Source organism: Penicillium coprophilum (assembly GCF_028826855.1).
Source record: "Penicillium coprophilum strain IBT 35676 chromosome Unknown utg000002l_segment0_segment1, whole genome shotgun sequence".
NCBI lineage: Eukaryota > Fungi > Ascomycota > Eurotiomycetes > Eurotiales > Aspergillaceae > Penicillium > Penicillium coprophilum.
The window spans coordinates 5,445,002-5,471,120 of NW_026622722.1; the positions used below are offsets into that span (position 1 = coordinate 5,445,002).

Sequence of the window (26,119 nt, forward strand, 5' to 3'; positions counted from 1 at the left end):
GATCTTTTACCCAAAATCCTCCACGATCCATTATCCAACCCTAGTTCTCAGGGTCTAGTTTTAGCTAGCTTAAGATGGCTCTGGAACATAATATTAACATGAACTATTTTGAGTGGCTGGGCCACAGTCGTGATTTACCCAAGGATTTTCAGCAGTGGATGTCACTGAAACAGCAGACTACCTCTAACTGGGTTGATTGATTCGATATTCAGCAACCAAAAATTCATGGCTCTTTCAGCAAGTCTGAAGATATCCTTTTCATTAATGTCGGAGGCGGCGAAGGTCACTATTCGCGGCAATTCCGAGAGAGAGCGGGACGCCTGGTTGTTTGATCCTACAAGATCTACCACAGGTTGTTTCGACTATCGAGAGATTTCCGGAAGACATAGAGCTAATTATGTACATACGACTTCTTCGGTCCTCAGCCAGTCAATGGTGTATATAATCTTCATATTGTATATCGTGCTTTGAGCTGATGGATATCAAACAGGCGCGCGGACATATGTACTGGATCCTTCATGAGTGGACGAGCACTGTCGATCCATTCTGCCTAATATTGTTGATGCCATGGAGCCTGTTTACTCTCTGATCCTCCTTGAGCCCATTGTTCCAGATGTCCACTGCGATCTGCCATCTACTTACCTGAGGATCATGGTGATGGCCCGGGTCGCTGCGTTTGAACTGTCTGAGAAGCAGTGGCCGGATCTTTTGATGTCCGTAGGATTGACGAATGTAAGCTTCTATCAGCTTGCTGGAAGTGGCGAGGGCATCATTAAGGCTATCAAATTTCTAGTACCGGCTCAAATTGGAGCGGCAGGAAGCTCAATCGTCAGCTCAAAGAATAGTTACGGAGTCATAACAACTTTAAGCTCTGGGATGCTACATAGGTAAGCATCGGCCCCAAAGTGTAAAAGTAACATTTTGTAACATTAGTGACCAGTGAAGCGGATATCTGACTGGGAATGAAAAAGATAATATAGATGATAGGTCTTCAGGGGATAAGCGTGTCCAAACAACGGCATCGTGCGAGAAGGCAGATTGTGAGAACCCCGGGTCAAAGGTCATTGCTGCGCCGCCTACCTAGTGCACCAAGTCATCATTGTTTCGATTGATTTTAGGATCCAGGTCCAGCCCTGTGCTGTATACATAATGCATCTGGGCTGTGTCCTTTTAAGATTTCCCCTTACGCGGGGTTGAGTTCACTCCCCAAGATAGATGTATAGAAAGGCAGATTGTAGAGGATTTAGGCACGAAAATTCATACGAGTATGAGGATTGAAAATTCCACTCGAGAGTTTGACTTCAATTTTCAACTCGTATATAGGATTAGGGTATTATATCAAGTGTTCGGATTATAAAGAATACTACAGACAAAATCTGAACTGGTGCACTGGCAGTAGTAGACTGTCCGTAGTATAAATGCGTCGTGGAATATGAGACAACATGCAATGCTGAAAGAAGATTCAGTATTAACACAAGTGTATTAAAGATCGCTCAAATCTGCAATAACAACTTTGAACCCCCACAAGAGTGGTTCTTTTTTTTTCTTTTTTTGTGTTGTTTTCTTAATTTACATGTATCGACATGACCACATGTAGCTTAGATCTTCTCCAGGATGTCCTTTAGCACATCATACAATTCCTGAGCGGGCTTTTCGCTGCCAAGCTGTGTTATTTTGTTAGTATTAAATTCAAAAGATTTCAGTGATAATGATCTGAAGACTTACCCGAAGAAGGAGGCTGATAACTTTGTCGTCTTCCTTGCTGGCGAGATAAATATCCCGAGTGGTCGGGCGAGCACTCTTGCTATCGCCAAAGGGCATGCTCTGCCAAATCGCACTGTTCAACATAACACGCAAGGCACCATCGGCGCGCATGATCATACGACCAGATTTCTTTCCGCTGGATTCCGTCTTGAGGTTGACCTTGAAGGTGCCAATGCCACGCTCCTTCCATTTCTTGTCGTCAAAGTAGTACAGCTTGCCCTTGGCTGTGAATTGGGTGGTCTCGTTTTCTTCGCCGGTTTCAACTAATTTTTCACGTGGAAATAAGTGACTGGCCATTTTTGGGATCCTGGGGAAAAGATGCAAGGAGGGGTCCATACCAGTTTGTTCGTGGAAACGCTCATCGGTCTTCTCAGCAACAAAGGTGCCATCGGTTTCACCCGCCGCTTCATTGTCACTCTCTTCGTCATCAGATTGTTTTGCGCCAAGGGTCTTGTCACCGGACTCGCCAAAGGAAGCAGGGGCATTAGGAGACGCGAAACTGGTTAGTTTACCAGATGTTCCAGAGAAACTAGAAGGAGCGTTGGCAGATGCAAAACTGGTCAGTTTACCGGTTGTTCCAGAGAAATCGGCGGGTGCATTGGGAGACGCGAAACTGGTAAGTTTACCAGATGGAGCAGAGAAAGCGCTGCCGAAGGCAGAGAAACCAGATCCGAGGGCACCGAAACCAGTAGCAGAGGCACCGGTTGTTGCAAAAGGCGAAGCATCAGATGTCGATTTAGTTGCAGGCATTGCGAATGGTGATGGTGAGTTGGCGGACTGCCCGAATGCACTCGCGGTGAAAGTCTGTCAGAAGTAAGCGTTAGTGAAAGACGGGGGACAAAAGAGGTGGGAAAGTCAAGGGAGCAAACTTACCTGGTCCACCTTGGCCTTGCGCTCTTCCGAATTATCGCGGGGTCTCTTCTTCTCAGGTTGTCCTTCGGCAGTAGATTTCGCGTCCGTTGAAGTTGTCTCGGTCAAACCGGGAGCGGGGCCAGTCGCAGCGTGGGAATTCTTCGAGATATCATCTTCAAGTTGTTCTCGACTCCGTTTCTTCTTGAGAATTTGTGAAGAGTCATCTCCGTTTTCGCCGGCGGTCGTTTCAAGATTCTGTGGGGAATGAGAGTGGTTAGAACCAATAATTTCAACCGTGGGTCTGGGGTAATCGGGATGCGTTGGACTGTGTGGGACAGGAGGCGGAGAGGACGGGAATTCAGGTGAACGGTAGTCAGGCAGAGAGTCTTCAGATGAGGAACCTCCAATTGACTCAGGATCTTCATATACGTAGAATGAAGGGTCGTCATGTGTGTAGTGTTCAGATACATCATGTCCAGATGAAGATTGTTTGAGAGAAGGGTTCCCAGTGGTAGAGTGTCCAGAGGTAGAGTGTCCAGGGGAAGAGTGTCCAGGGGAAGGGTTTCCTGATGGGATAGGCTTTGCAGAAGGGCTGGTGACATGAATTTTGAGGGATTCGCCTTGAGAGGGTCTCGAAGTCGAGCAAGCCAAGGAGACTACTCCAGCAGGCAGCTTGATATCGATCTCAACAGGGACGGTCAAATGGCTGATTTGCTCAGATCCACCAATTGAAACCTTAATCTCGAGGACCAGGGGAAACTGGATCTTGGTCTCGGGGATAGTGTTCGCAGGCGTTGTGGCCAGCACATTCTCACTCACACTTTGAGTAGTCGCATCTTTGGGGATTCCGGCGTGGTTGGATTTGTCTCCGGTGGAAGCCTTTGGGTTGTCCGGGGTACACTCCCGAGATCGTTTGGTTGGAGGTGTGTCGATTGCTCCATCTGTGTTGTCGAGGGAGCGCTTTCGGTTCGGACGGGCAGAGCCGTTCATTTCGCCCACAGCACCGAGATTGGTCTCTTTGAGCTGTTGTCGCACGGGGCGTTCGCCGCTGTCATTGTCGGAGGGGGCGACTGCGCGGTTACTGTAAGACGATATGGTCAGATCACATGAACGTCGGAGAAAGCCGTGGCAAAGAGTAAAGAAAATAGAGATGGACGATGCGTCGCGGAACAATGACAGATCCCTGGATCAACTAATACGTACCTCTTTGGTCCATTTTCAGTTGCTCTGTTTCCGGAGCTTTGGAGTTGTTAGCGAAACTGCCCAACTATGTGGGGGATTTGAGGCTATGCGCCCAAGCAATGATGACACACCACCTGCCGAGGGGTTATGCTCACGGGAAGCAGGAGACATGGTGTCGCGTCCTGAGGACAAACTTCAAGAGATTCGGTATTTCCAGGTGTCAAAATTGGGTTGAACGGAGCTTCACAGGTCACGATAACCGCAGATGAACAGATCGGATCGATTGGGACCAGCCGAATCGACGAAGAATGGAAGATTTCAACTTTGCAAGCTTTGCGAACAGAAGAACAAGAGGATGGGAGGGTGCAAAGGTGAGAGAAGAAGGAAAAGCTAGCTTGCCGGTTCTTATAACTTGACCGCCGGGTGCGGGGCCCAACAAACGGGATTCTCTGAATAGAGAGCGTCAATGGGATGGAAAACAAAGCGTATTGATCTAAAACAATCATCTATCGTTGCCTCGGTAGAACAATACACATAAATTCAATTCAAGTCTGGGATATACCGGTATCCACGCTATTCTAATATCCAACGTTATTGAGGTTTTGCCGATGCCTATCAGAGGCATGTGACGGCGCATTTCTCCAACTCTTGAGCACAATATCATAGAGAGCCTTAACTGATAAAACAGAGACATCCGATCGCAATGTAGAACACAAACAGCGGGTACACTGCGATGCCGACACGGTTCCGCACCACTCCCGACCCTCCTAAGATGCTTACTCCAGCTGCTAACGACCATGCGACTAACACAAGATATACCGGTATGCGTGCGATAGTAGGAAGTCCCAGTGCGCTCAGCATTGCGGCAATGACCAAGGGGAATAGTGTATAACCGATGATACAAATCGACTGGAAGAAAGAACTAAGAGGTCGCAATGTCAGTAAACAGCGATATTAAGAAATCACCCATACAACACTTACATCTTGCCACCAAGGAGCTTGATCTGGAGAGTCACGGCCGCTTCTCCAATCCAGACAAGACAGAAAACACCCGAGAAGACTGCTGAGGATTGGTCACCCTTTGCGATTGACAGGAACAAACTCAGGACTAGACAAAACACAAGCGGTCCCCTGAAGTAAACGCTTCCGTTAGTTTTTTCTGCTAATTGTTCTCGTGGGTGAGATAGCTTACCAGAGATCCCAGTCCCGCAACCCTTCGCTCATGCCACCCTGCAGGACAACGTCGGCATCCGGCCAGCGTCCAACGAGTCCCCGAAGGTTACCACCGAATCCAGACACTCCACCTTGCTCAGGATCAGCGGTGCCACTGCCTCCACGCTGCATCATTCCTCCAAGCAAGTACTTCGGCCAAAGCACCTGGCGCATCTTCTCCCACACGGCAACCAAGTCGCGTGACAATGTCTCCCAAACACTCTCATCGATGGTATTTTGCGTCGCGCGGCGATCTTCACCACCGATAGAGGATGTTAGGTAATTGCCATAGCCAGAGGTATTGCCTCGGCCGCTTGAGGAAGATTCGATGTTGCCTCGCAGAGGGGCCGTGTCGGAGGTATCGCGCAGGGGATCGTCAGCTTCGATGGCTAGAATTCCACCGAATTAGGATCATGCTGATATACTAGTAGTCAAGAACGGCAGAGAAAAGTACTCACCGTCGTCAGCTTCGATCAAATCATCACCAAGGAGAGAATCATCATCATGGGGGTCACCATGGGGGTAGTTGTGGTGTACGGTAGCCATGGTCCACGTAGTAAGGTCGTGATGGTCGAAAAACTAGCACAAGAATGGCACGCCTTGAGTCCTCTCAGAGGCGAAGTCGACAGGAAAGGTCAAGGTAATCGAGGAGTATGGAGACGAGTTGGCCAAGCTGTCCCGGAAAGGCTAGAGTGGCATTACGTACCAGGTCACGGGTAATCTTACCAGGCACGTTTTGTTTCACCTTTTCACTCTCAAAATGCATGTCTTGCAGATCACGGGCTTTCTAATTATCCAAGAGTTCTGTCTATGTTCATATGTAGATTGAATGTTCATTCGATGTCATTAATTTGACAATCAATTTCCCTCGGCACCGGCAACATAAGGTTCCTCCTCCTGATACACATCATATTTGTACTTGCTTCCAGTATGATCAGCCCTGAGCTCTTTCTGTCCCCTGCCAAATATCTTCTCACGGGCTGTGAGAGATGGCTCTGAGGGGTCTGGAAGCTCAGGATAAATACCACGTCGCCTCAGCTCAGGGATGAGCAGGTCTACCACATCTTCAAAGGTGCCAGGCGTGGTAACATAGGCAAGATTGAACCCATCGAGGTCAGCCTCTCGGATCCAGCGTTCCATCTCATCGGCAACCGTAGCAGGGCTTCCAATAGCCACCGGACCAAGACCACCGATTGCAGCCCTCTCAGCAACTACGCGAGGTGTCCAGCGCGGGATATCCTTGCTAGTCGTGAGCAATGAATCAAGCAAGCTCGTGATTTTGTTTGCCTCCAGCGAGTCAGCAGCCGTGATGTCTTGATCCAATGGGATTTTGGAAATGTCGATACCCGTCCATCCGCTGAAAAGAACCAGTCCTCCAATCACCGAGGCGTACTTCTTTAGCTCCTCGTACTTCGCCCACGCCTCTTCGTCTGTCTCGCCTACAATGGGTGTGAAGGTACCAAAGAACTTGATTGACTGTGGATCACGGCCCTTTTCTGCGGCTAACTTGCGGATTCTTGCAATATTCGGCCGCAACACCTCTGGGGAATGGGAAGAGACAAAGATTGCCTCCGCATGGGTTGCAGCAAATTCCGATCCTGCAGGCGAAGTCCCTGCTTGGAAAAGGAATGGCGTCCGCTGCGGAGATGGGTCGACGATGTGCCGTGTGCTCAATGAGAAGTATTTGCCCTTGTGGTTGATCTGGCGGACTTTCTCCGGGTCTATATACGTGTCTGTTTCGGGGTTGGGCGACAGCGCGTCAGGAGCCCAGGAACCCTCCCACAATCTACACATAACAGCGGCTGAGTCAGTCTTCAACGGCATCACCTAGCTGATCCATGGGCATCTAACTCACTTATAAAGCACCCTCAAATACTCATCTGCCTGGCGGTACCGTTCGTCATGCTCAATCGGCGTATCCAGACCAATCGCTTTGAACGCCGCTTTCTTATATGAGGTCACGATGTTCCAACCCAGTCGACCATTGGTCAAATGGTCCAAAGTTGAAAAGCGCTTGGCCAGCAAAAATGGCTGCTCAAATGAAGTCGAGGCCGTGATGCCAAACGCCAGATTCTTTGTTACTGCAGCCATTGCCGAAATGGGCTTAACAGATCGTCAGACTCATATCGAAACTTTTGTCTCATTGACACTCACGATAGTCGGGTCCGTCACGGGCCATTGCGCCGCGCGCCGAATACACTCGTCCACTTTGCCTTCATAGGTATCGTGCCCTCCAGTTGTATCTGCCAGGAACAATGCGTTGATTCCACCGCGCTCCAATAATTTCGCCAAATCTATCCAGTAGCCGAGTGTTCGCTTGGTCGCTGACTTGTCTTTGGGATTCTGCGGAGCTGTCAGCATTTCGGCCCTTCAAACTTCAATTCCTATACCAACCTTCCATTGTCCAGGGGATAGGTGTCCCACGGTCGACATGTCAAAAGCATTAAGCAAAATCTGTTTTTTCCCATTGCCGGTGGCTGAGCCATACTGGCTCTTATCTGCGCTGTCTCCCATGATTCGCAATCTCTGGAGTAAAGATGTTTCGTAGGCTTCCTCGTGTTTAAATATCTAGCGATGGTCTATAAGTGACCCAACCCCTGTCCCAAACTGCTTTGTCCAGGGACTATCCCCGCACCGTCTCGGAATTTGCCCATCGCACACGTATCTTGCGCCATCGACAATCGGGGCACGGCAAACTTCCGAGAGCCCTGACAGGTGAACTTCCTACTTGGTGTAAATTGTGTGTAAATCAATCATCTCCACTGTATTGCCAACATTGTATGCATTCTATCATCGGCTGTCAGATGGCGTGACACTTTGTTCGTTAACCCGATTCGGCAAGTCGTTACATACTATACTCCTTTCAATCGATCTTATCTACAGTAGAAATTCCAGGTTAATAATGATAATGGTTGAATCTATCACTTGACACTGGATAGAAAAATGGTTGAAGGACCATACATCTTACAAGTTGACAGCAACATCAAATTCCTTTAGAATCTTAATTATTGTTCCATGTTAGAAGTAGAGAATGTACCAAATGGTATTATGTACATAATGCAAATATGCAACGCCATCTATAGCCCCCAGTGTGTAATATACAAACATAATACAATCCAGATCTCACTCGATTCTATCGTGTCCAAGACCACGAATTCGACCAAGCCTCAATCTATGCGTCTCCGGAAAAGGCCTCTTGCTGATCCAGTCTTTCTTGGTTCCGAGACTTCTGAGCCTCCCACTGGAATTTTTTGATGCGTTCCCGAGCCTCCTCTTTCTGCTGAAGCGTCGGGTATACCTTCTTTCTCTTCCACGCCGCAATGACATCCTTATCAGAATACTTCTTCAGCATATTCGAGTCAGCCTCAAGAGCCTTGCGCTCGGCCTTGGAGACATAAGTCTTATAATCAAGCTTAAGAGTGTCGTCAACCACCAGACGAACCCGCGACATGATCTTCACAGCCGCCGGACCGGCGACAGAATCTGACAGTGTGTTCTGGATCGCACTCCAGCGAGTCTTCGACTCTGGTTTACCGTTCTCCATTGCCTCGTGTAGCTGGAGGATATAAGGCCGCAAGGTGGCGACAGCAGCTAGTCGCAGCTTCGCTTGTAGCTTCCTGCCCATCTCATGCAGTTTGGTGGGTTTGGAGGATTTGGAGTTTTCGGCTGTGTCGAGTCCTCTGAGGTGCAGAAGGACGGACGGGTTGGCAGAAAGGACCTGGATCGTTTCGAGGTAACCCTCGAGGACGCGAATATCTGGGAGAATCAATGCTTTGTCCATCAACCCGAGCAGCTCGTTTGCGTGTTGGAGAACTGAATGGTTGCGGCGATCACGGCGGCAGACACTCAGAGCGACGTGGAATGCTGTTCCGGTTGCTTGGCCGGAGGGAACCATCTGCTCCCGCATTGTTTTGACACTGATTTTGCTGGAGCGAGAGATGCGGAGGAGGCGGAAGTATTGGATGTAGGTGAATGTGTCGGGGTCAATGCGGTAATCGTGGTCTTCCAAAGTCATGTGTTTCCAGTAGGCTTGTCCACCCTCAGACCCTTGGGTCATGGTGAAACAAGCATTCAGGATAAGAGTTAGTTCCTTGCTGTCTGGTTTGAGGAATGATAGCTCCTCCGCCTGGGGAACGACGGGTTTGAAGAGTTCTGTAAAGTCTTCTTCTTCCTCCTCCTCTTCCATTTCTTCCTCCTCTTTCTCCACCTCCTCTACTTCTTCTCTCAAGTCCTTCTCGACTTCCACGGCCGCTTCCAAACTTTCGATCGGTCGATTATTCTCGTCTACAAACGGCAAATCTTCCATATTTGATTGTCGCGTAGCCTCTTGGACCTCAATAGCCTGGGTTTGTTCGGGTGTGATTCTGCGGCGGGTCGTCTTCTCATTCTCGGTGGGTCGCTTTTGCAGTATGGGAATCCCCATGGTTTGCTTGTACAGTTCCATGACATTGTAACAGTCAATATCACTACCTCCTTCCAGAAGCAAGCTGGCCATGGCGTTGACAAGTTCATTGTCAATTTTCAAGGTTTGGTTCTTCCAGCGCCAGAGGATGTCGGCCCAAATCCGCTTGCCTTCGGTAATGACCTGAGCTTTCCGTTCGAGGATCTGTTCAATCTCATTGGGAGACTTCTTCTCCACATCTCTGCGAGCTGCGAATTGGACTGCGTTCAAGATAATGGTGTATGTGGTAGCATCCGGGGCACCTGGTCCCTCTTCGGGTAGGTCACCGGCAATTTTCCACAGCCGATCCATATCCCAATGACGGTGGCAAACTGTAAGCATAGCGTTGGTGTGTATGATATCAAGCTTGACTCCTGAGTTTGGTGAATCAATCGAGCGATAGACAGAGGCGGCAGTCTTGGCAATAGCTAATGACCTTGGGGCTGCGCTAAAGCCCTTCAACATGATCGTGTACGTTCTAGGAGTTGGTCTCCTGCCACGTTTTTTCATCTGGGAGAGAAGATATGTCAGCATACAAGTCCAAACCTCAAACTCGGGCAACTCCTGGGGTGGGAGCACCACAAAACAGAACTCACATCATTGTAGAATTTAAATGCAGCCTGCGGGTGATTTTGATCCATGCAGTATTGTAGGAGATGATTCCAGGCAACATCACATCTCAAGCCCTGCTTTGTTCCAGCACGAACCAAGGCTGCGGCCAGAGCCGGATTACCACTGTGCAAGATACGCGCGACCCGATCCGCCATTCTGCGGGGGTCATTCAACCATTTCAACTCCTCATTGATAATCTTAGGTGTGAGTTTGGGCATTTCTCCAGGCGAGCCACCAAAACGGACTTTCTCAGGAGTCTCGCCATCGGCGGTATCGGCCTCCAGATCGTGTTCTTCGGATACTTTGTCACCAGAGACATCGTTCTCCTGCGCCTCGCTTTCGCCATCCTGGTAATCATAGGGGTCGTTCTCCAGGTCCTCGCTTTCAGCAGCCTCGGGATCCACGGCCTCACTTGCAGAAGCTTCACGGTCGTTGTATCGCCCGGTAAAGGAACCTGACGCAATGGCCATCAAAACGTCATGGTTTTCCCTGGATTTAACATTCTGAACATCCCGTCTATTGCCATGCCGATTTTTAAAATGCTTATCGCCAACCCTCTCGTAGCGTTCTGGGCCATGTCTTATGCGGTGAGAATCGCTATCTCTATCGGTAGGGCGGTTGTGGGAGGAAGTATAGCGGCGGTAGTCACTTGAGGCAATCCATGTCTGTGGTAGTCGTTGGGATGCAGTAGCAGCACGGTATTGCTGCGCGGTAAGAATTCGACTGCGCAAAGCTCTGTTCACGAGCGAGCCTGGAAACCGAAATGTCATGACCGGATTACTGTGATCTCCAGGTGGTAAGCTTGTGTCCTGCACAATGCTAGAAAGGAGACACGGATTCAGCACTGGAACAGTGGCAAAATTGAAAAACACGAAGAACAGATTATTATTTCCTCATTGCATGTCCGGAGATGGACCGCGAAACAATTTCGTAGGACCGGACGCTAGTTCATATCGGGTCTAGTCCTGGTGCCTGTATATTCGGGCATATTTTCAGGCGTCAGAATGTCTGCCTGAGGCTATCTCAGTTCCTCGAGGCCTAGACTGCAAGTAGTTTAGTTCCCATTCCAACCCATGTTCCCTGCGGGCCTTGACGGGAGCGCTAGAGGTCATTTCCAAGAGTCTTCTGTGCGTTTAAGTGTTTTACTAGTTTACTAGTTCCTTGGGATATCTGGATCTACGTTACACTTAGCTCATGCACTGATCCGTGGATGACTACTGGTATGTAATTACCTACTTCAAATCAACCTTGAAGCGGGCATGAAGCTTCATATAGATATCTCTATATCACTTTTGTTATCTCATTGATGTTCTATTATTGGATCTTCGACGTCCAGCCGATGCCATAGGTTTCGGAACTTTCATTGTACCCAAAAATTGCCATCATGCAAATACAAATACGCACAATCATCAAACCACGATCTAAAAATCGATGACATTGTATGGCTATATAGTAGACATGTTTCCTTTACCTCCAAGTGCTTGTATTCGGGTAAACCAGTCGCTAATCTTAGGTTACAGCAGGTGTACAACCCAGCTCTAGTCTCAAAGGCCACATTAAGATTCAAGTGAGCTTCGGGGGTTTGGAAAAGAGGTACTAGAAAAGAAACAATAGTCTGGAGACGACGCCACCTCTGAAATGGGTTGAATACCTTTTCATGGAGTCCTAAAACCTAAATACTCTTCACCTTACCATTTTCCACCAGTTTGGAGGTTGAAATACTACTTCGATCGCCGCATTATTTAGTCACTTGGCATATCCATCCGTATACGAACTAAATGTGGGGTGTGGGGGAAAGGATTTACTACTAGTAAATAATACGAGATTGCTTAGAAAAAAGGAACCAAGCACAACACGCTGAGAATAGTATCACACCGAAAAGTCTATGATTCGCAATGGTGAATACGTTCAGGTATAGATATGCTTGGAGACCCCCTGTGTGATATGCTCTGTCTCAAATAAAATGAAGATGCCAGTCATTTTAAGATACTAGCGATATGAAGGGAAAACAAGAGAGGTAAAGGAACTCTGGAGAGATAAGCAAAACCTATAGATATCAAGCACCATCTAGAACTATATACATTTGTACTGAGTACCTATACGGAGTACCTGTGCCACATGCCACATGCACAGCCTAGAGTAGCACACGACACTAGCCCCAGGCTAAGAAGCACCAGTGGAGTACACGAGAAACAGACTAAGCACTAAGAAATGTGACATAGCATGCGGCTAGCTAGGCAAGAAGAGGAAGCAAGCTAGAAATGATTAGGAATAACTCTAAAAGGAAAATTACCAGATTCCCCCCCACGATGATATCGGTGGCTGATACTAACGTCCAACACGTGGAGACACTTTACTGTACCGTATACTAGCTTCCTGTCTTATGTATGCTGTACAGCCCACAGATACAGTGCTACGCTTTGTCTTATTTAGTCCTAGTCAGGTACACACTCGCATATGTACCTCGTGCAGTAGTTGCCAGCGCATACGCACAAACAGCTTTCGATGCATGGTATTGTGCTCGGTCGTCGGCAAATGCCGGTACTACTTAGTGCTGATCTTAGACGTGGTTCATCTTATTTGTTGCTTAAATTGATTTATTCATACGCCAATAAGACCTGTTTGATTCTTTCTAGTTCGGCTATCTATGCCTTTTCTGATTCTGATAACATCCTTAGATCAGGCTGGCATATAGCAGAGCAATTTTATGGATGTGTTTTTCTCTTCTTCTAAGCCATGATTGTATTGTCGTGCATTTGGCAGATTCTGCTTCCTAACCTTGTTTACGTGTTAGTGAAAATTGTAGCATTAGTCACATAGATTGTTCTCAGGTATGTAGTACACTACAGAAGACAGCGAGAATAACCAATACTCAAGCTTATTGCTGATGATTCACGAAAGAGGCAAAGGAACAAATGGAAATGAATAATACACATAATCAGATTGGAGCATGACCCCGTAGAGCGTAATGTACGTTATAAAAAGAAAATGGAAACAAGAGAGAGGAGATAAAGAGAGCATACTTGCATGTAGCAAAGTTAAGATAGACCAAAGGAGATGACAAACAAACAGAACTAAGACAAAGAGCCCCCGGGGAAACGATTTTGGGAGAATGCTGTCAATAATGAACAGATGCGAATAATCCATCGCCCAACCACTCTTGAAACCACAGCCCAGCAAACGGGCAAACAAAGGTAAGACATACACCGCTTCTGCATCAAATTTCAAGTAGGAAACAGAACAGAGATAAGGGGCAGAAGGGCAGCACACCCTCTCAGCTCGATGCACTCTAACACAAAAAGGATGACAGGTATAGAACAAAGCTGGAAAAGCCACTCTTAGACAGATTCAGGATTAAAAGTCGCAGAGGTTGGTATCATAGCACGAAATAATTGGGAGTGGAAATGATGTGGTGGGGGGGGATGGGAATCGGAATCCAGGACGAGGACATTAGTCAAGGACAGGGGATATCGTGAGGAGAGAGAAAAAGCAAATGCATTTCCATCCGTGTAGGTCCATGGCGGAAGACGTGATTATGAGGGGAAGATTATTGCGGATAGTTGGTGGATTGAGTCTCTGGAAGCCGTAGCGAATTCATGCATCAGCAGACAGGTCGGGCGAGGATGCCCTTGTCGAAAGAGAAGTCCAGAGGGTCGATCCTGGTATAGAGAGAAGAGGCTGCGACATTACTCACGTTGCGGGTACACCGGTCCGCTCTGGTAGGGAGAGTGAGGGTAGTTGGGAGGGTAGGCCATCTGTCCGTTGTTCTGGTAGACCATGCCACCGCCAGGAGGAGGACCCCCGTACTGGCTGGGGACCTGGCTATCCGCCGGCTGGTATCCGATCGGAGGGAGTTGAGGGCGGACTCCACCGGCGTAAGCAGGCGGCTGTCCGTGGGATGGGTCGGAGGAGTTGGGAGGTTCGACCTGATTGGCCTGGGCAGCCTGAGCAGCAGCACGCTCACGCTCCTCAATAGCCTTGCGCTGGGCCTCTTCCTCCTTCTTGCGGGCCTTCCATTCCTTGCGGATTTCCTTGAATTCTAAAGTATGGTCAGCAGGGAACTTGGGTAGTGAAAACCAATTTTGCCAAAATGGGAACCAGTATGGGACTCTGCGTGCTAGCGAGGGGACAACGGGTAGGCATAAGAGGCAAGCTTAAACTCCACGCCGTCGACCACGCTACTGCGGGCCCCGCGACATCTAGTGTAACTCACTAGCGTCCAACGGCCGGCGCTAACCCGATCTAGCCATTTGCGACAAAAGATCCCAAGATCTCAGTCGCATGGGCCAATAAACATCTAAAACCAAGGAAAATGAGATGAACCTACCCTCAGGAGTACGCTTCGCACCGTGCGATTGCATGGTCACGTGTGCGTTCAAATGGTTGAGAGTACCGTATGCTTTCTCACATCCGTTCCATCCACACTTATACATGCGCTCAATTTCCTCGTAACGACGACGAGGACGCTTATGCTGCTGTGCGCCAGGAATTGGGACAAATGAGTAGACCTAGATGAAATCAAATGAATTAGCTTTGATCAAACCCAATAAACTCATCACTCCCAATTCCATCTCGGAAGGAGGCGGTTGAGGGGCAAAGACACGCTGTTTTTGACAATCCCTAGGACAGTGACCCACGGACTGCTGAGTCAACCCCGGAGGCATCCAAGACAACAATGATTGAACAAAGTAAAAAGCCTTCAGGTAATCCCCCAGGAATCATCAAAAACATACCTTTGAATCGCGTCGCCCTAGTGCAGGAGAGGTGGAACCAACCGTTGTGGCCGGGGAAGCATAGGGCCCCGGCAATCCATGATGCTGTTGTCCATAGCTATGAGGCCAATCCGGACGCGCGTACATATGCTGCGGCGGAGGGGGATGACCCTGGTACTGCGCCATCTCATGCCCCTGAGGCTGATAAGGAGAGTAGGGAGGAGGATAGGTGGGGCTGTTGGCCGGAAGCGAAGGATCTATAGGAACGGGCGCGTCAGACTTGGAGTGCGGACTGCGCGGGCCCGTAGGCAAGGTGTTGAACGGACTTGTTGCTTGAGCCATACCTGCCGTGCCACCGGGTTGGGAGTTGGGGGTGTAGGACTGGGGAGGACGGTGAAGGTAGTCCTGGTAGGCAGGCGAGCGGGCGGTCGGCGGAGGGTTCAGACCGTAATCCGACTGAGGGGTGTTGGCCGACGAAATATTGGGTCGAACCTCAGGTTGTGGGGTGTACTGCGGCGTAGGTCGGACCTCGGGTTGCGGGGTGTAGTGAGCAGCAGCAGCAGATTGGTCTGCAGGCTTTTGTTCAGAAGGTGCGTCGGTCACGGTGTCTGGGTGGTGCGAACCTGGCTGTGCGTACTCGGAAGCGGGCCGGTTGTCCATAAAAGAAAAGATTCGCGCGCAAAGATGCCGACGAATCTATGAAAAAGAGGTTTGTGTGTTGGACCTGTGTGGAGACGCGTCGAGACAACAATGAGCCTTGGAAAAAAAAGTCGGGGAAATTGACGAGTCGGTCCGACACGTTTCAAGCAAGGGACGGTAGTCTAGGTTGCCACGTTGGGATCGTGGCTGACCTCCAGATTTATATTCTTCACGTACCTTTTTCTTTTTTAGTTCAATTCCTAGGGAATTGATATGAGGGGTGGAAGTTGAGTCGCGAAACACTGATCAAACAGGTTTGCGCCACAGATGCTGAGATAAGAGATCTGAAGCTAGAGAGGGGGAAAAAACAATTCACAACACAAGGATGAAAGCGCGTAGCTTCCAAAAAAAGAAAAAAAATTGAAGTTGATACCAAGGTGCTTAGATGCTTAATCTTAGTTCGAGGATGCCTTGCAGGTGGCGGTAAGCACGAGGCACCGGGGGCGGAAAAACCACGGGGAAAAGAAGCTAGAGAAATAAAAAAAGGTCAGGAGTCAACGCGACTTTAGAGCGGCCTAAAAGGTGAGACGATTAGGAGAAGGGAAAAGCAATCCTCGTGGGATCCGAGGATGTTGTGGATCCTGTGGACCAGGTAATTTTGGTTGGCCATATCGTTGGTCATCTGAAAATTACATTTCTTTTTTTTTTTTTCTTTTTCTTCTCTTTTTTTATGTCTTTTTTATGGTTTATAGATATGCAATACCATATAACAGCCGAGTTTCACCTGTATCTATTCCGTATTAGGACATGGCGTAGGACATCAGATTCATACAAGATACAGAGTACGGAGTATAAAAAGAGAAATTTTCGAATATATCAAAATGAAATTAAACGATCTTGATCTCGGCCCATTCCCTTTTTCCACACAATCCTCCGAATCACTTTAACTTGGCCCCCTTTTTCCCCTCGTTACCGGCTAAGCTTTCCATGTCTGTGTGATAACACTTTTTTTGTTCGGTTTTTTGGATTTTTGAAAGGGGGAAAAAAAAAAGCGGAACCATCCAGAAGAGAAGTGGCAACCTATTTTTCTCAAGATCTTCTGCTCATTAATCGAAATGGTTGACTATGGATGAAATATCATGATTGAGGTCAACAGGTGTTGTTGTTTTTTACTAAGGACTACTGGTTAGGTTCCCAACTGGAGGCCTCTTAGTCTACCCGCAACTCAAGGGAGAACCTAGCGTATATGGCCCGTGTGTACCAAGATGTCAGAGAGGAGCCAGGGGAGGGCTTGAGCCTGACCAAGATGGGCGCTAAAGAATGGCGTGCCCGAGGAACCTTGAGAAAGAGATGGAACCGAGTCTCAAAGGAGTATAGAGGGGAGGGAACTAGGGTAGAAAAGGGTGTAGCGCAAGTCGGGGGAAGAAGAAATGGGACTCGGGAAGACCAGTAGCGTGGACGAAGGGTTCCTCGTACACCAATAGGAGAAAAGTGGTGGAGCTCAGATGGAAATGCTCGGTGGATAGGCCTGACTGGTTCCAGTTTAGCGTCAAAGTCTGAAAAAGGTTCACAGCCGAGGCGGTTGAAGCCGGTGATAGCTTCTTCAAGGGTTGCACTTTCAGTACAGAGTACAGGTATTCGGTACGGACATCCTTCGTACTTTGTACTTTAAACTGCCCACAGTTAATGCACACTGCCCTGGTCCATGTTCACATCTGAGGCTTAACCTTGGGATATACCATTGAGAGAGTACTCCGTACTCCGGTACAAGCTTCATAGGCCGGACCACTTTCTTCGGTTTCTCTTCAAGTGAGGATATCTCGCGTAACCATGACAATACCTAAGACGCGTGGGCGGGGAAGAGAACTCCCGGTGATCGGAGCCTATCTCCTGACATCTGAACTTATCTCGGAAATTCTTAGAAATTGATATTCAACAACTTCAATCTGATTCCGTTCTAGCTGTCTCTCCAATTCCATGGTACTCGGCCTTGCGAGATTGATCTGCGCATACACATTGCCAATTGATATCGCTGCCATTGTCCATCACGTATTCTGTACTCTGGACTCTGGGCTCCGTACTCTGTATGGATTCATGTGATAATTATAGTACCAAAGCACATACCACGAAAAGAGGAGAAAAGGGGCCCATCATTTTTCCCAGCGGGATTTCCGTGGAAAGTCAGAGTCTCGCCCATTGGTCGGCGAACATTAAATTGCGAGCGGAGATATTCGGCGGCTCTCCGGTATGACCAGTGTATGCTCAATGCTCACCCCATAGTGGATGACGGTATACCTCTTACAGTATTTACATTGGATTCGATCTTCAGCCTCCCAATCAAAGAGGATCAAACACCCGTACTCTGTTAAACCCAGAGACTGAATGCGAGTCAGAAAGAGAAAGAGAAAAAATAAAATAAAATAACATGCAAGGCTCTCAGCTCGGAAAACTGACACTGTCTTCTTCAATTGATGATTGGCGTTCTCAGGGGCTGGATCTCACCCCCGCAGGCGGAACCTGTTCCTCCACTGCCGGTGAGGAAAAAGCAAGAGAGGTGGGAGATTTTTTTTTGGGTCGCATTTGCATCTGACACAGTATCTTCTACACAATACCTTATCAGGGATAAATATTAATCCATCGCAAACACCCGACGTTCTCCAAGCGACATGGTGGAACCAGGCGGACTCCGCGCGGACAACACACAAGTCCATTGCGGGATATCCGGTGTCGAGAGCAGAACGGGATGATCAATATCAAATTCAAATGGCGCGTCAATCATTGGACGCCGCAGCCGCTCCATATCCAGTCGCGCTGTACGGAGTACTCCGTACGAATACGGAGGTCAATCAATAATACCTTGGCTTGGAGTACTTTGTACTCTCGGACGATCAACTCGAAAGCCCCAGTCCCCGGTTTTCATGTGCCTGGTTGCATTTCGCAAATCTCCAGGGTTGCATATTTATCTATTGAGAGGTTATTTTGAGAACTTGGCAGTATCCCGTTTTGTTTTTTGTTTGTTTGTTTTTTTTTTTGGTCAGGTCATATTCCTAATTTAGGGTGATATAAGGCGCCGTTCGCGGCTGTGGCTTTGGATTTGGACGTTCAAAGAGATCAAAAGAGAAAAATTCTTTGAATTGAATCTCGCAAGGGCCTGCAGACGTTTGTGTCACTGGATGCACGTGGGCCCATGTTAGCATGTTACTTCTTATATTGGATATTAGATACTCGCAAATTACGTTGAATGCAACTTGGGAATATCAAAATATCCTCGCATATTTCAACTGAATGAGGTTAAACGAGGTGGCTAATGGAGTAAAAAAAGAGGGCGGAAATGTACCCACAAGGGTTCTGGTCGAGCCTATGAACTCCGTACGGAGCACAATATATGGGTATTCTCCGGTCATTTTCCTATGTTGTATATTGTATGCTGTAAGCTCTGTTCAGGGGGCGATCATTATAGGAAAGGCTTGGCTTCGCTATTTTCTTTCCCTCGAACGTCAGAATCAGGTTTTGCTGAGCCTAGGTGTTGGTACGCGGTGATCCCTTCCAAGCAGAGTTCCGCTTCAACTACATTCGTCTATTCCCACAGCAAACAGTCCCTCCACCGGTTGATAGATGAGAAATTCCCCAAAAAAATAAATGCAAAGAGTAGCCTAAAATCAACGATCCACGACCTTGCCGAGTTCCTATCGGAGAAATTGGTGTCTGTGCTCTCAGATTGGGAAAGGAAAAAAAAACGCAATTTCCCTCGACTCCACCACTTCGCTGGCCAGTGCAGTGATAAGTTAGTAGACTACGCCGGGGACTACGCCGGAGACAGTAAGTCTCACCCGCTAATGCTTCGGCAGATCGGATTAGAGAGACCTGTGCGGATCAGCACACCCCGGATGATGATCATTGAGCTGTTTATTTCCGCGGGATATCTTGAGGGGTCGGTTTTTCACTTTGATTTTTTTTTCTCCCAATTTTTTCGATTGTTCCCCCGTAGGGGTCAAGGCTGAAATATACAGACTGGATAAAACCTCGGTTAAAATAGGGACTGATCTTGACCTTGACCTTGATATTGAAATCTTGAAATGGCAGGAGGCAGGCTTGATCCCGCCAATAAATGGGACTTATTCCTGCAGGGGTTCAGATCCCGAGACAGGTATCTCAAGGAAGTCCAAAAAATATAAAATGACACACTGCCAATTGATTTATCTGAGAAGAAAGTGGCACATTGTTATATCGAAGATCATGTCTCTGATCATGCCTAAGACATGTGAAAACACTATAATTGCCCTAATTATATGCATAATTCAATCCAGGTTCTATCATTTCCATTTCCAATAACCGTGACTCAATTGTCATGATTTGCATACACCGTCCAAGCAGAAGCCATAGACCCGACCTGAGTAGAGTTACATTTCCATGCATATTCTACGCCTGCTCTAGACAACAAAAATGGAAAGAAGACACACGGCCTCTTTTGATCTTTATCTTTTTTGTTTTTTCTTTTTGCCCTGAGGGGCGCACTATCGCCTAATACAGCGAACGTGGTCTTACTAGTGCATCCTACCGGAGCAGCCCCCTGTTGGCCAGACAAGTCTGGGCATTGCGGCTGGTAATTTATCCAGGGATCCGTCTCAATCTGGACCAAAGCGTGAATTACCCCCTCTCGTCTCCGACGTGCATCGTCGGATGAATTCTCTTGATTGCGATTGGAGTGGTGGCACTTTGAAGACGTGGGAGGCGCTTATGCACACTGCTTACATTTTGAAGGTTAGTCCGTTGCCCGCACTACTGCACATCGCCATCTTAGGCATCCCTCAAATCGTGTATTGCTCTTTCGGGTGAATTTTTCTGTCGGCTACTTTAAGATTACCTTGGGTGTATGCATGCGCGGGATGTTGGTGAATGCTGACCAGACTGCATACCCCGTACGGAGTACAGAGCACACGCGTTGATGTGCATGCAGGTCTCGCTTTGGTGGGTTTCTCGCGGAAACCTCGTTTTTGGGATATAGCCAAAGTCTCGGGGTGAATGTCCTGAATGACGGGAAAGCGGCAATTGTGCCACCTATGTAGTCACAAAAATATCCTGAAATTATGCACGTGGCTCTCAGAGGTCTTTTGGTACTTTACATCTTCGTACTAAATCGGAAAGGATCTGTAGCTAGAAGGGAAAGATCTTGCAATCCAAACAGCATTCACGACGGTTAGGATGTATAAACTTGTATACAAAACCAAACTCAAATGAGCAATGGCTGATCCCCACTGATCTCCAAGTAGCTGTACATATATTTACATTCCATAGCTTGTCATATCGTGAAACACTAAAAAGAAACCCACAACATAACCTCACCCTAGGCCGTTTAGGCATAAAGCTTGAATGTCGAGCTATGCACGAGCGAAAATCTCGGCTGGTTTGAAATCAACCCCTAGTATGATAGTATGCGTAGGGTCTCTAGTGTAGATTCTAGTGTACATTTCGGCGTCGATCGCAGATTCATCATACACTTGTGTCAAATGAGGTAAGGCCTACTCCGTATAAGGTTGAGGCATTCAGTATCAGGTTTGTCGCCCCACCCTAGCAAGTACCTATACTTGCTTTTTCTGTCACTTGATTTCCCTCCACTTGAAGGTCGTTTATCGCTGATAACCATACTTCTTTGGGTTATATGAAGCAATCGGAGCTTTGTGGATGACATTCGTGGCTGCCTCGTTGACTTGTACGGAGCGAGGCCGTGCATAGTAGTGCTTCGCAAGACAACCGTCCGAGGTGCTTAGACAACCCGGTGCACTGGTCAAGGTGCAAGTTCTCGGATACTGGCGGATGATTCGTCTGAAGGTCTGATATGTGAGAGCTCCCTGATGAATCGGGTAGATCTAAGTATCTTTCCATGGCTTTCCACACTATATATCGTGTCATGCCGAAGGCCAAGGAACATATCCGGCCTCTTTCCATAAGCACTACGAGTCCAGTATCTTATTTCCCTTCCCTTCCTCCCCAACGATAGCAAAATGTCAACACAAGCTCCTTATAGATTAACGGAAAAATATCTTCCGTCAGCTCTATAGCACTACCCCGAATACCGACCATTTGCGGGGTTAGATGAACTACACCGTCTACTCAGGGATCTATATATTCTGTAATATTAGAAGTATCTCATAGCGCATCTGCAATCTTCCTTTGTATATTGAGTCCACTCATCCACTTGTCACAATGTTTCTGCTAGCAACATTGATCCTAGCCATCGTGTCTGGCACTCCCTTCGTCAAAGCAAACCCTCTATCAAGACCACCCAAATTCGAGTGGTCATCAACCAAGGCCCTGTATGTGTACCGAGGCCCCAGGCTCCCAAGCGACACTAACCATAGACCAAAGAATTGCCTTCGGTGACTCCTACACTTATGTCCAGGGAACCCACGGGCACCAAAATTTTAGTTTCATTGGAGACCGATTCAACCTTGCCTATGATGCCGAAACTCTGCTTTCCAACAAGATAGTACAGAACCAAGTAAGCTTGTCTCCTACAATTGAATCAAACACAGCATAAGATATTGATTCCATACATATAGACCGCAACCGCAGAAGGTGGCCCTAACTGGGTCCAATATCTCACACACTGTGGCATTCACAAAGGCCTCACCTCACCACAGCGCTGCAAAAAACAACTCTGGGATTTTGCATTCGCAGGTGCCGACATATCAACCGAATAGTAAGCGCAAATACCACATATATTCAACACGAACAATCTTCACTAACCGAAACTAAGCACACCCCTTCATCACAACTTCACAGTCTCCCTAGTAGACCAAATAAACCAATTCAAACAATACGGCCACCCAGCCCTCCAACGCGACCTGCCAGCATTCAAGCAAGACCAAACCCTGATCGCCCTCTGGATCGGCATCAACGACATCAACGACAGTGCCAAATACGGCGTCGATTTTCCAACTTTCTATCAAAACCTCACAGACATACTCTTCGAATCTGTAGAGACCCTCTACAGCCTGGGCTATAGAAGCTATCTCTTCATGAACCTCCCTCCTCTAGACCGCACGCCAGGGAACCAAGCAAAGAACAACCCAAGTCCGAACGCCACACAGGTTGGGTGGTATAATGCCGCACTGGCGGATCATGCGGCTGCATTTGCGGAAGAGCATAAGGAAGCGCAGGTTATGCTTTTTGACGCCCATGCGAGGCTAACGGCTATGCTTGATGAGCCCTATAAGTATGGCATCGTGAATACGACGAACTTCTGTGCTGGGTATGATCAGCCGGATATTTCGGTTGAGTATGAGAAGTACGGATGCCCGACGCCGCTGAAGCGGTATTTCTGGTTCAATGCAGGTCATATGACTAGCCATGTACATGAAGTTTTGGCAGCCGAGGTGGAAAGGTTGTTGTTACAGGCATAGTGTGTGTGGATTGGGTCTAGGTAATAGCTACGTGCATCATTCCTAAGCTTATCTTTGTCAACGCGTCTGGTTCTGGCTGAGTGAGGAGTGAAAGAAGCCCTCAGTGAAATGTGTAAAGAATAATCATTATTGCAGAAATCAGAGACTTCGGCAAACTCTCTGAGACATGAAACTTTTGAAATTAATCAACATGTATGGATTCATCATGAGAATTCAACTTCTAGAATCCCAGTTATTGAATCAAGATCCGTGACCGTGAAAAATCCCTGGTAGCATAGGGATGGAAGAAAAAGAGAAAAAAACTATCTATGACATCAAAAATAACGCCGTCCTTCCCGAGTTACGCATGAAGTCAAAAGGAACGAGAAAGAGTCTACCGGAAGAGCAGAATACAGGGCAATGCGACTGACTGCACAAGGAGCAGTACCGAGGCATCTACCAACGGCGGTTGCCGCCGACGGGAGCAGCGTTGGAAGCAGTGAAACCACCGCCGCCGCCGTAGCCACCACGTCCACGACCACCACCGCGTCCACGGCCACCCCAGCGACCACCACCGCCGCCGCCACCGTAGCGAACCATCTCGGCAAGACGGGGGTCGACCTGCTGCTTAGCTTCGGTGAGGATAGTAACCAAGTCACGAGCCTGCTTAGAGTCTGGAGAAAGGAAGGTTAGTACAACTCGCTGATGCCTTGAAACCTGGATGGCAAACTTACTGTCAGTGGTGAAGAAAGTAATGGCGGTACCCTTGGCACCGGCACGAGCGGTACGACCAATACGGTGGACATAGTCCTCCGAGTTGTTGGGGTAATCATAGTTGAGCACGTGAGTGATATCGCGCACATCTTTTGAAGAGATATTTCGTTAGCAAATAGAACATTAGTGGGGGTATGAGGAGTATGGCCATGAAGGACCCTCTCTCCGTCGTGCAGGACTTGATGCATCACTGCTCTCTTGATGGGTTTCTGTTAAGAAAATCCCAAGGGAAGCGAATCCATGGGATGGCGGTGTTATCGTGGTCCTAGAGCAACCTTGGAAATACAGCCTTCAACAGTTCAACAGTTCAAGAACAACGCTGTGTGAAAAAAAAACTTCGACTCTCATAAGAGCCTGTCACACAAGAGATGGAGAATCAAAGTCAGGCTAGAATGCCTGCTGCTGTGCTGCACTGTGAGTCCAAGGTCCTCTTGGCATATGAACCATTTAGGATGACCAGATGCGCCTGGACGCGGCGTATACATATACACCGACGTGCCTCGAGAGAGTTGAGCACCGTGCCATTGTATCGCACAACGTCAACACGGGTGAGTGTTTTAAAGGGCCCCTTAAGGAGGGACAAAAGGAGGGGAAGGGAAAAGGAAGGAGGGATGTAGTTTGTTCATACCAATACCACGCGAAGCCACGTCAGTGGCCACCATGATGGGGCTCTTGCCCTGCTTGAATTCGTTCAAGACCCAGTCACGCTCGTTTTGCTGCTTGTCACCGTGGATGGCTAGGGGGGATATGTTAGTACCGTGCACATGTACGAGTGGGGAACCCATGGGAAACTTACAAAGCGCAGGCCAGCCATCCTGGCGAAGGAATCGGGTAATCTCATCTGCAACACGCTTGGTGCCAGTGAAAATGATGCACTTGTTGGAGCGGTCCTCCATGATCTTCTCAAGATGCTTGATCATCTTGTCGCGCTTCTCGAAGTCGGAAACGACCTCGACAATCTGTGTGATGCGGTGGTTGGCGGAGAGGTCGGTGGAACCAACGTTGACTTGAATGTAGTCGCTGAGGAAATCAGAAGCGAGCTGACGAACTTCCTTGGGCCAGGTGGCGGACCACATGCAAGTCTGACGATCAGGACGAATCTGGCCAATGATCTTGCGAATTTGGGGCTCGAAACCCATATCGAGCATACGATCAGCCTCGTCAAGAACGAGATAAGTGACACGACGAAGGTTGGTGCGACCAGCCTCGAGCATATCGATCAGACGGCCGGGAGTAGCAATGCAAACCTCAACACCGCGAGACAGGTCACGAATCTGAGGACCCTTGGGGACACCACCGTAGACACAGGTGTTGCGGATACGGGAGGACTTTCCAAACTTGGTAATCTCGGCCTGAATCTGGACAGCCAACTCACGAGTAGGAGCCAGAACAAGAACAATAGGACCATCGCCGGGGGCGAGGAGAGGCTGAGCGTTGATGTGAACGATAGCAGGGAGACAGTAACTCAGAGTCTTGCCGGAACCAGTCTCGGCAATACCCACAACATCGCGGCCGGAGAGAGCCATAGGCCAACCCTGGGACTGGATAGCAGTAGGAGCTTCGAAGCCCTGGGCCTTAACCTCGGACAGGACGTAAGCAGGGAAACCAGCCTCGTCGAAGGTCTTGACGGGACGGGGCACGTTGGTACCCTGAACAGCCATCTCCTTCTCCTTGCGGAAGGCTTGAATATCTTCCTCAGAGCGCGCAGTGACATCAGGATGCTCCTTGTAGAATGACTTCTCGAACTTGGGCATGGTGCTGGGATCTATGTGGAACCAAAGTTAGTATTACACGAATCAACACGTTTGTTGGCATTAACTTACCCCAGTCTTGGGTCTTCAGGCCAGCGCCGAGGTTGTTCATGCGATCACCGCCGGCACCACCGCCATAACCACCACCACCACCACCGTAACCACCACCGCCGCCGTAGCCACCGCCGTAACCGCCGCTACCACCTCCACGGCCACCGCCGTAGCCACCGTTAGAGTAGCCGCCGTTGTCACCTCCACGGGAGCTAAAATCTCAAAGTCAGCACGAATTCTGCTTACGAAATGCGGTGGTTGTTTGGTTAAGAAATCAAGCCAGAACTGAGTCAAGAGACTCAAAATTCGAGACCCAACACCCTTGCAAACAGCTGCATGTTCGAGGTTGTTCACCAGCAAGCCATGCATTTGACAGGATAGGCGCGACAAAAGTCACTGCGAGAATCAACTTACCGGTAGGAATCACCACCACCGCCGCCACCGCGAGAGTAGCCACCTCCGTACGACATAATGTAAGTCTGCGAAAGGTTGTGAGAGAGAGAGAGGGTATTAGAGAAGGGAAATAGAGACAGGAATAAAGAGAGAAGAGAAAGTTGAAGGTGAGAAAAGGTCGGGAACTTTGAAAGAAAAGGGAAGGAGAAAAAAAATAAAAAAGCCAGGGGAGGCGCGAGCAAAAAATCAATTAGGCTTAGCTCTCTTTGTATTTTCTCCATCACATGACCAGATCTGGCTCAGGCACTTTGCCAACCGCCTGCCTAAATAGGCTTAATCGCCACTCGCCGCTTT

The 26,119-nt window shown here is 48.4% G+C and overlaps 10 protein-coding genes across 10 annotated transcripts; 4 read left to right on the forward strand and 6 right to left on the reverse strand.

Moving 5' to 3' along the window:
* Window positions 1-74: 74 nt before the first annotated feature.
* Window positions 75-471, forward strand: N7500_004127 (O-methyltransferase family 2; the record flags this gene model as incomplete). The annotated part of the gene is given in 2 exon segments (XM_056675273.1): window positions 75-160; window positions 174-471. 2 exon segments carry the CDS (start codon window positions 75-77, stop codon window positions 469-471), a joined length of 384 nt encoding a protein of 127 aa, XP_056535798.1.
* Window positions 472-567: 96 nt separating this feature from the next.
* N7500_004128 (uncharacterized protein) lies at window positions 568-1,084 on the forward strand (the record flags this gene model as incomplete). Its single annotated transcript, XM_056675274.1, has 2 exons — window positions 568-887; window positions 988-1,084. The coding sequence occupies 2 exons, from the start codon at window positions 568-570 to the stop codon at window positions 1,082-1,084; spliced, it is 417 nt and encodes a 138-aa protein (XP_056535799.1).
* A 514-nt stretch (window positions 1,085-1,598) lies between these two features.
* N7500_004129 (uncharacterized protein) lies at window positions 1,599-3,969 on the reverse strand (the record flags this gene model as incomplete). Its single annotated transcript, XM_056675275.1, has 4 exons — window positions 1,599-1,664; window positions 1,726-2,568; window positions 2,638-3,686; window positions 3,930-3,969. The coding sequence occupies 4 exons, from the start codon at window positions 3,967-3,969 to the stop codon at window positions 1,599-1,601; spliced, it is 1,998 nt and encodes a 665-aa protein (XP_056535800.1).
* A 501-nt stretch (window positions 3,970-4,470) lies between these two features.
* N7500_004130 (Yip1 domain protein) lies at window positions 4,471-5,776 on the reverse strand (the record flags this gene model as incomplete). The annotated part of the gene is made up of 5 exons (XM_056675276.1): window positions 4,471-4,720; window positions 4,780-4,929; window positions 4,991-5,399; window positions 5,469-5,589; window positions 5,717-5,776. 5 exons carry the CDS (start codon window positions 5,774-5,776, stop codon window positions 4,471-4,473), a joined length of 990 nt encoding a protein of 329 aa, XP_056535801.1.
* Window positions 5,777-5,868: 92 nt separating this feature from the next.
* Window positions 5,869-7,524, reverse strand: N7500_004131 (xenobiotic compound monooxygenase, DszA family; the record flags this gene model as incomplete). Its single annotated transcript, XM_056675277.1, has 4 exons — window positions 5,869-6,796; window positions 6,866-7,113; window positions 7,165-7,353; window positions 7,405-7,524. The coding sequence occupies 4 exons, from the start codon at window positions 7,522-7,524 to the stop codon at window positions 5,869-5,871; spliced, it is 1,485 nt and encodes a 494-aa protein (XP_056535802.1).
* A 658-nt stretch (window positions 7,525-8,182) lies between these two features.
* Window positions 8,183-10,833, reverse strand: N7500_004132 (pentatricopeptide repeat-containing protein; the record flags this gene model as incomplete). Its single annotated transcript, XM_056675278.1, has 2 exons — window positions 8,183-9,961; window positions 10,048-10,833. 2 exons carry the CDS (start codon window positions 10,831-10,833, stop codon window positions 8,183-8,185), a joined length of 2,565 nt encoding a protein of 854 aa, XP_056535803.1.
* A 2,916-nt stretch (window positions 10,834-13,749) lies between these two features.
* Window positions 13,750-15,435, reverse strand: N7500_004133 (putative C2H2 transcription factor (Con7); the record flags this gene model as incomplete). Its single annotated transcript, XM_056675279.1, has 3 exons — window positions 13,750-14,102; window positions 14,391-14,571; window positions 14,797-15,435. 3 exons carry the CDS (start codon window positions 15,433-15,435, stop codon window positions 13,750-13,752), a joined length of 1,173 nt encoding a protein of 390 aa, XP_056535804.1.
* Window positions 15,436-17,839: 2,404 nt separating this feature from the next.
* Window positions 17,840-18,267, forward strand: N7500_004134 (uncharacterized protein; the record flags this gene model as incomplete). The annotated part of the gene is made up of 2 exons (XM_056675280.1): window positions 17,840-17,948; window positions 18,035-18,267. The coding sequence occupies 2 exons, from the start codon at window positions 17,840-17,842 to the stop codon at window positions 18,265-18,267; spliced, it is 342 nt and encodes a 113-aa protein (XP_056535805.1).
* A 3,351-nt stretch (window positions 18,268-21,618) lies between these two features.
* On the forward strand, window positions 21,619-22,817 carry N7500_004135 (SGNH/GDSL hydrolase family protein; the record flags this gene model as incomplete). The annotated part of the gene is made up of 4 exons (XM_056675281.1): window positions 21,619-21,728; window positions 21,781-21,913; window positions 21,975-22,114; window positions 22,172-22,817. 4 exons carry the CDS (start codon window positions 21,619-21,621, stop codon window positions 22,815-22,817), a joined length of 1,029 nt encoding a protein of 342 aa, XP_056535806.1.
* Window positions 22,818-23,252: 435 nt separating this feature from the next.
* On the reverse strand, window positions 23,253-25,842 carry N7500_004136 (DEAD-box ATP-dependent RNA helicase DBP2; the record flags this gene model as incomplete). Its single annotated transcript, XM_056675282.1, has 6 exons — window positions 23,253-23,470; window positions 23,531-23,659; window positions 24,199-24,306; window positions 24,367-25,335; window positions 25,394-25,584; window positions 25,787-25,842. 6 exons carry the CDS (start codon window positions 25,840-25,842, stop codon window positions 23,253-23,255), a joined length of 1,671 nt encoding a protein of 556 aa, XP_056535807.1.
* Window positions 25,843-26,119: the final 277 nt, after the last annotated feature.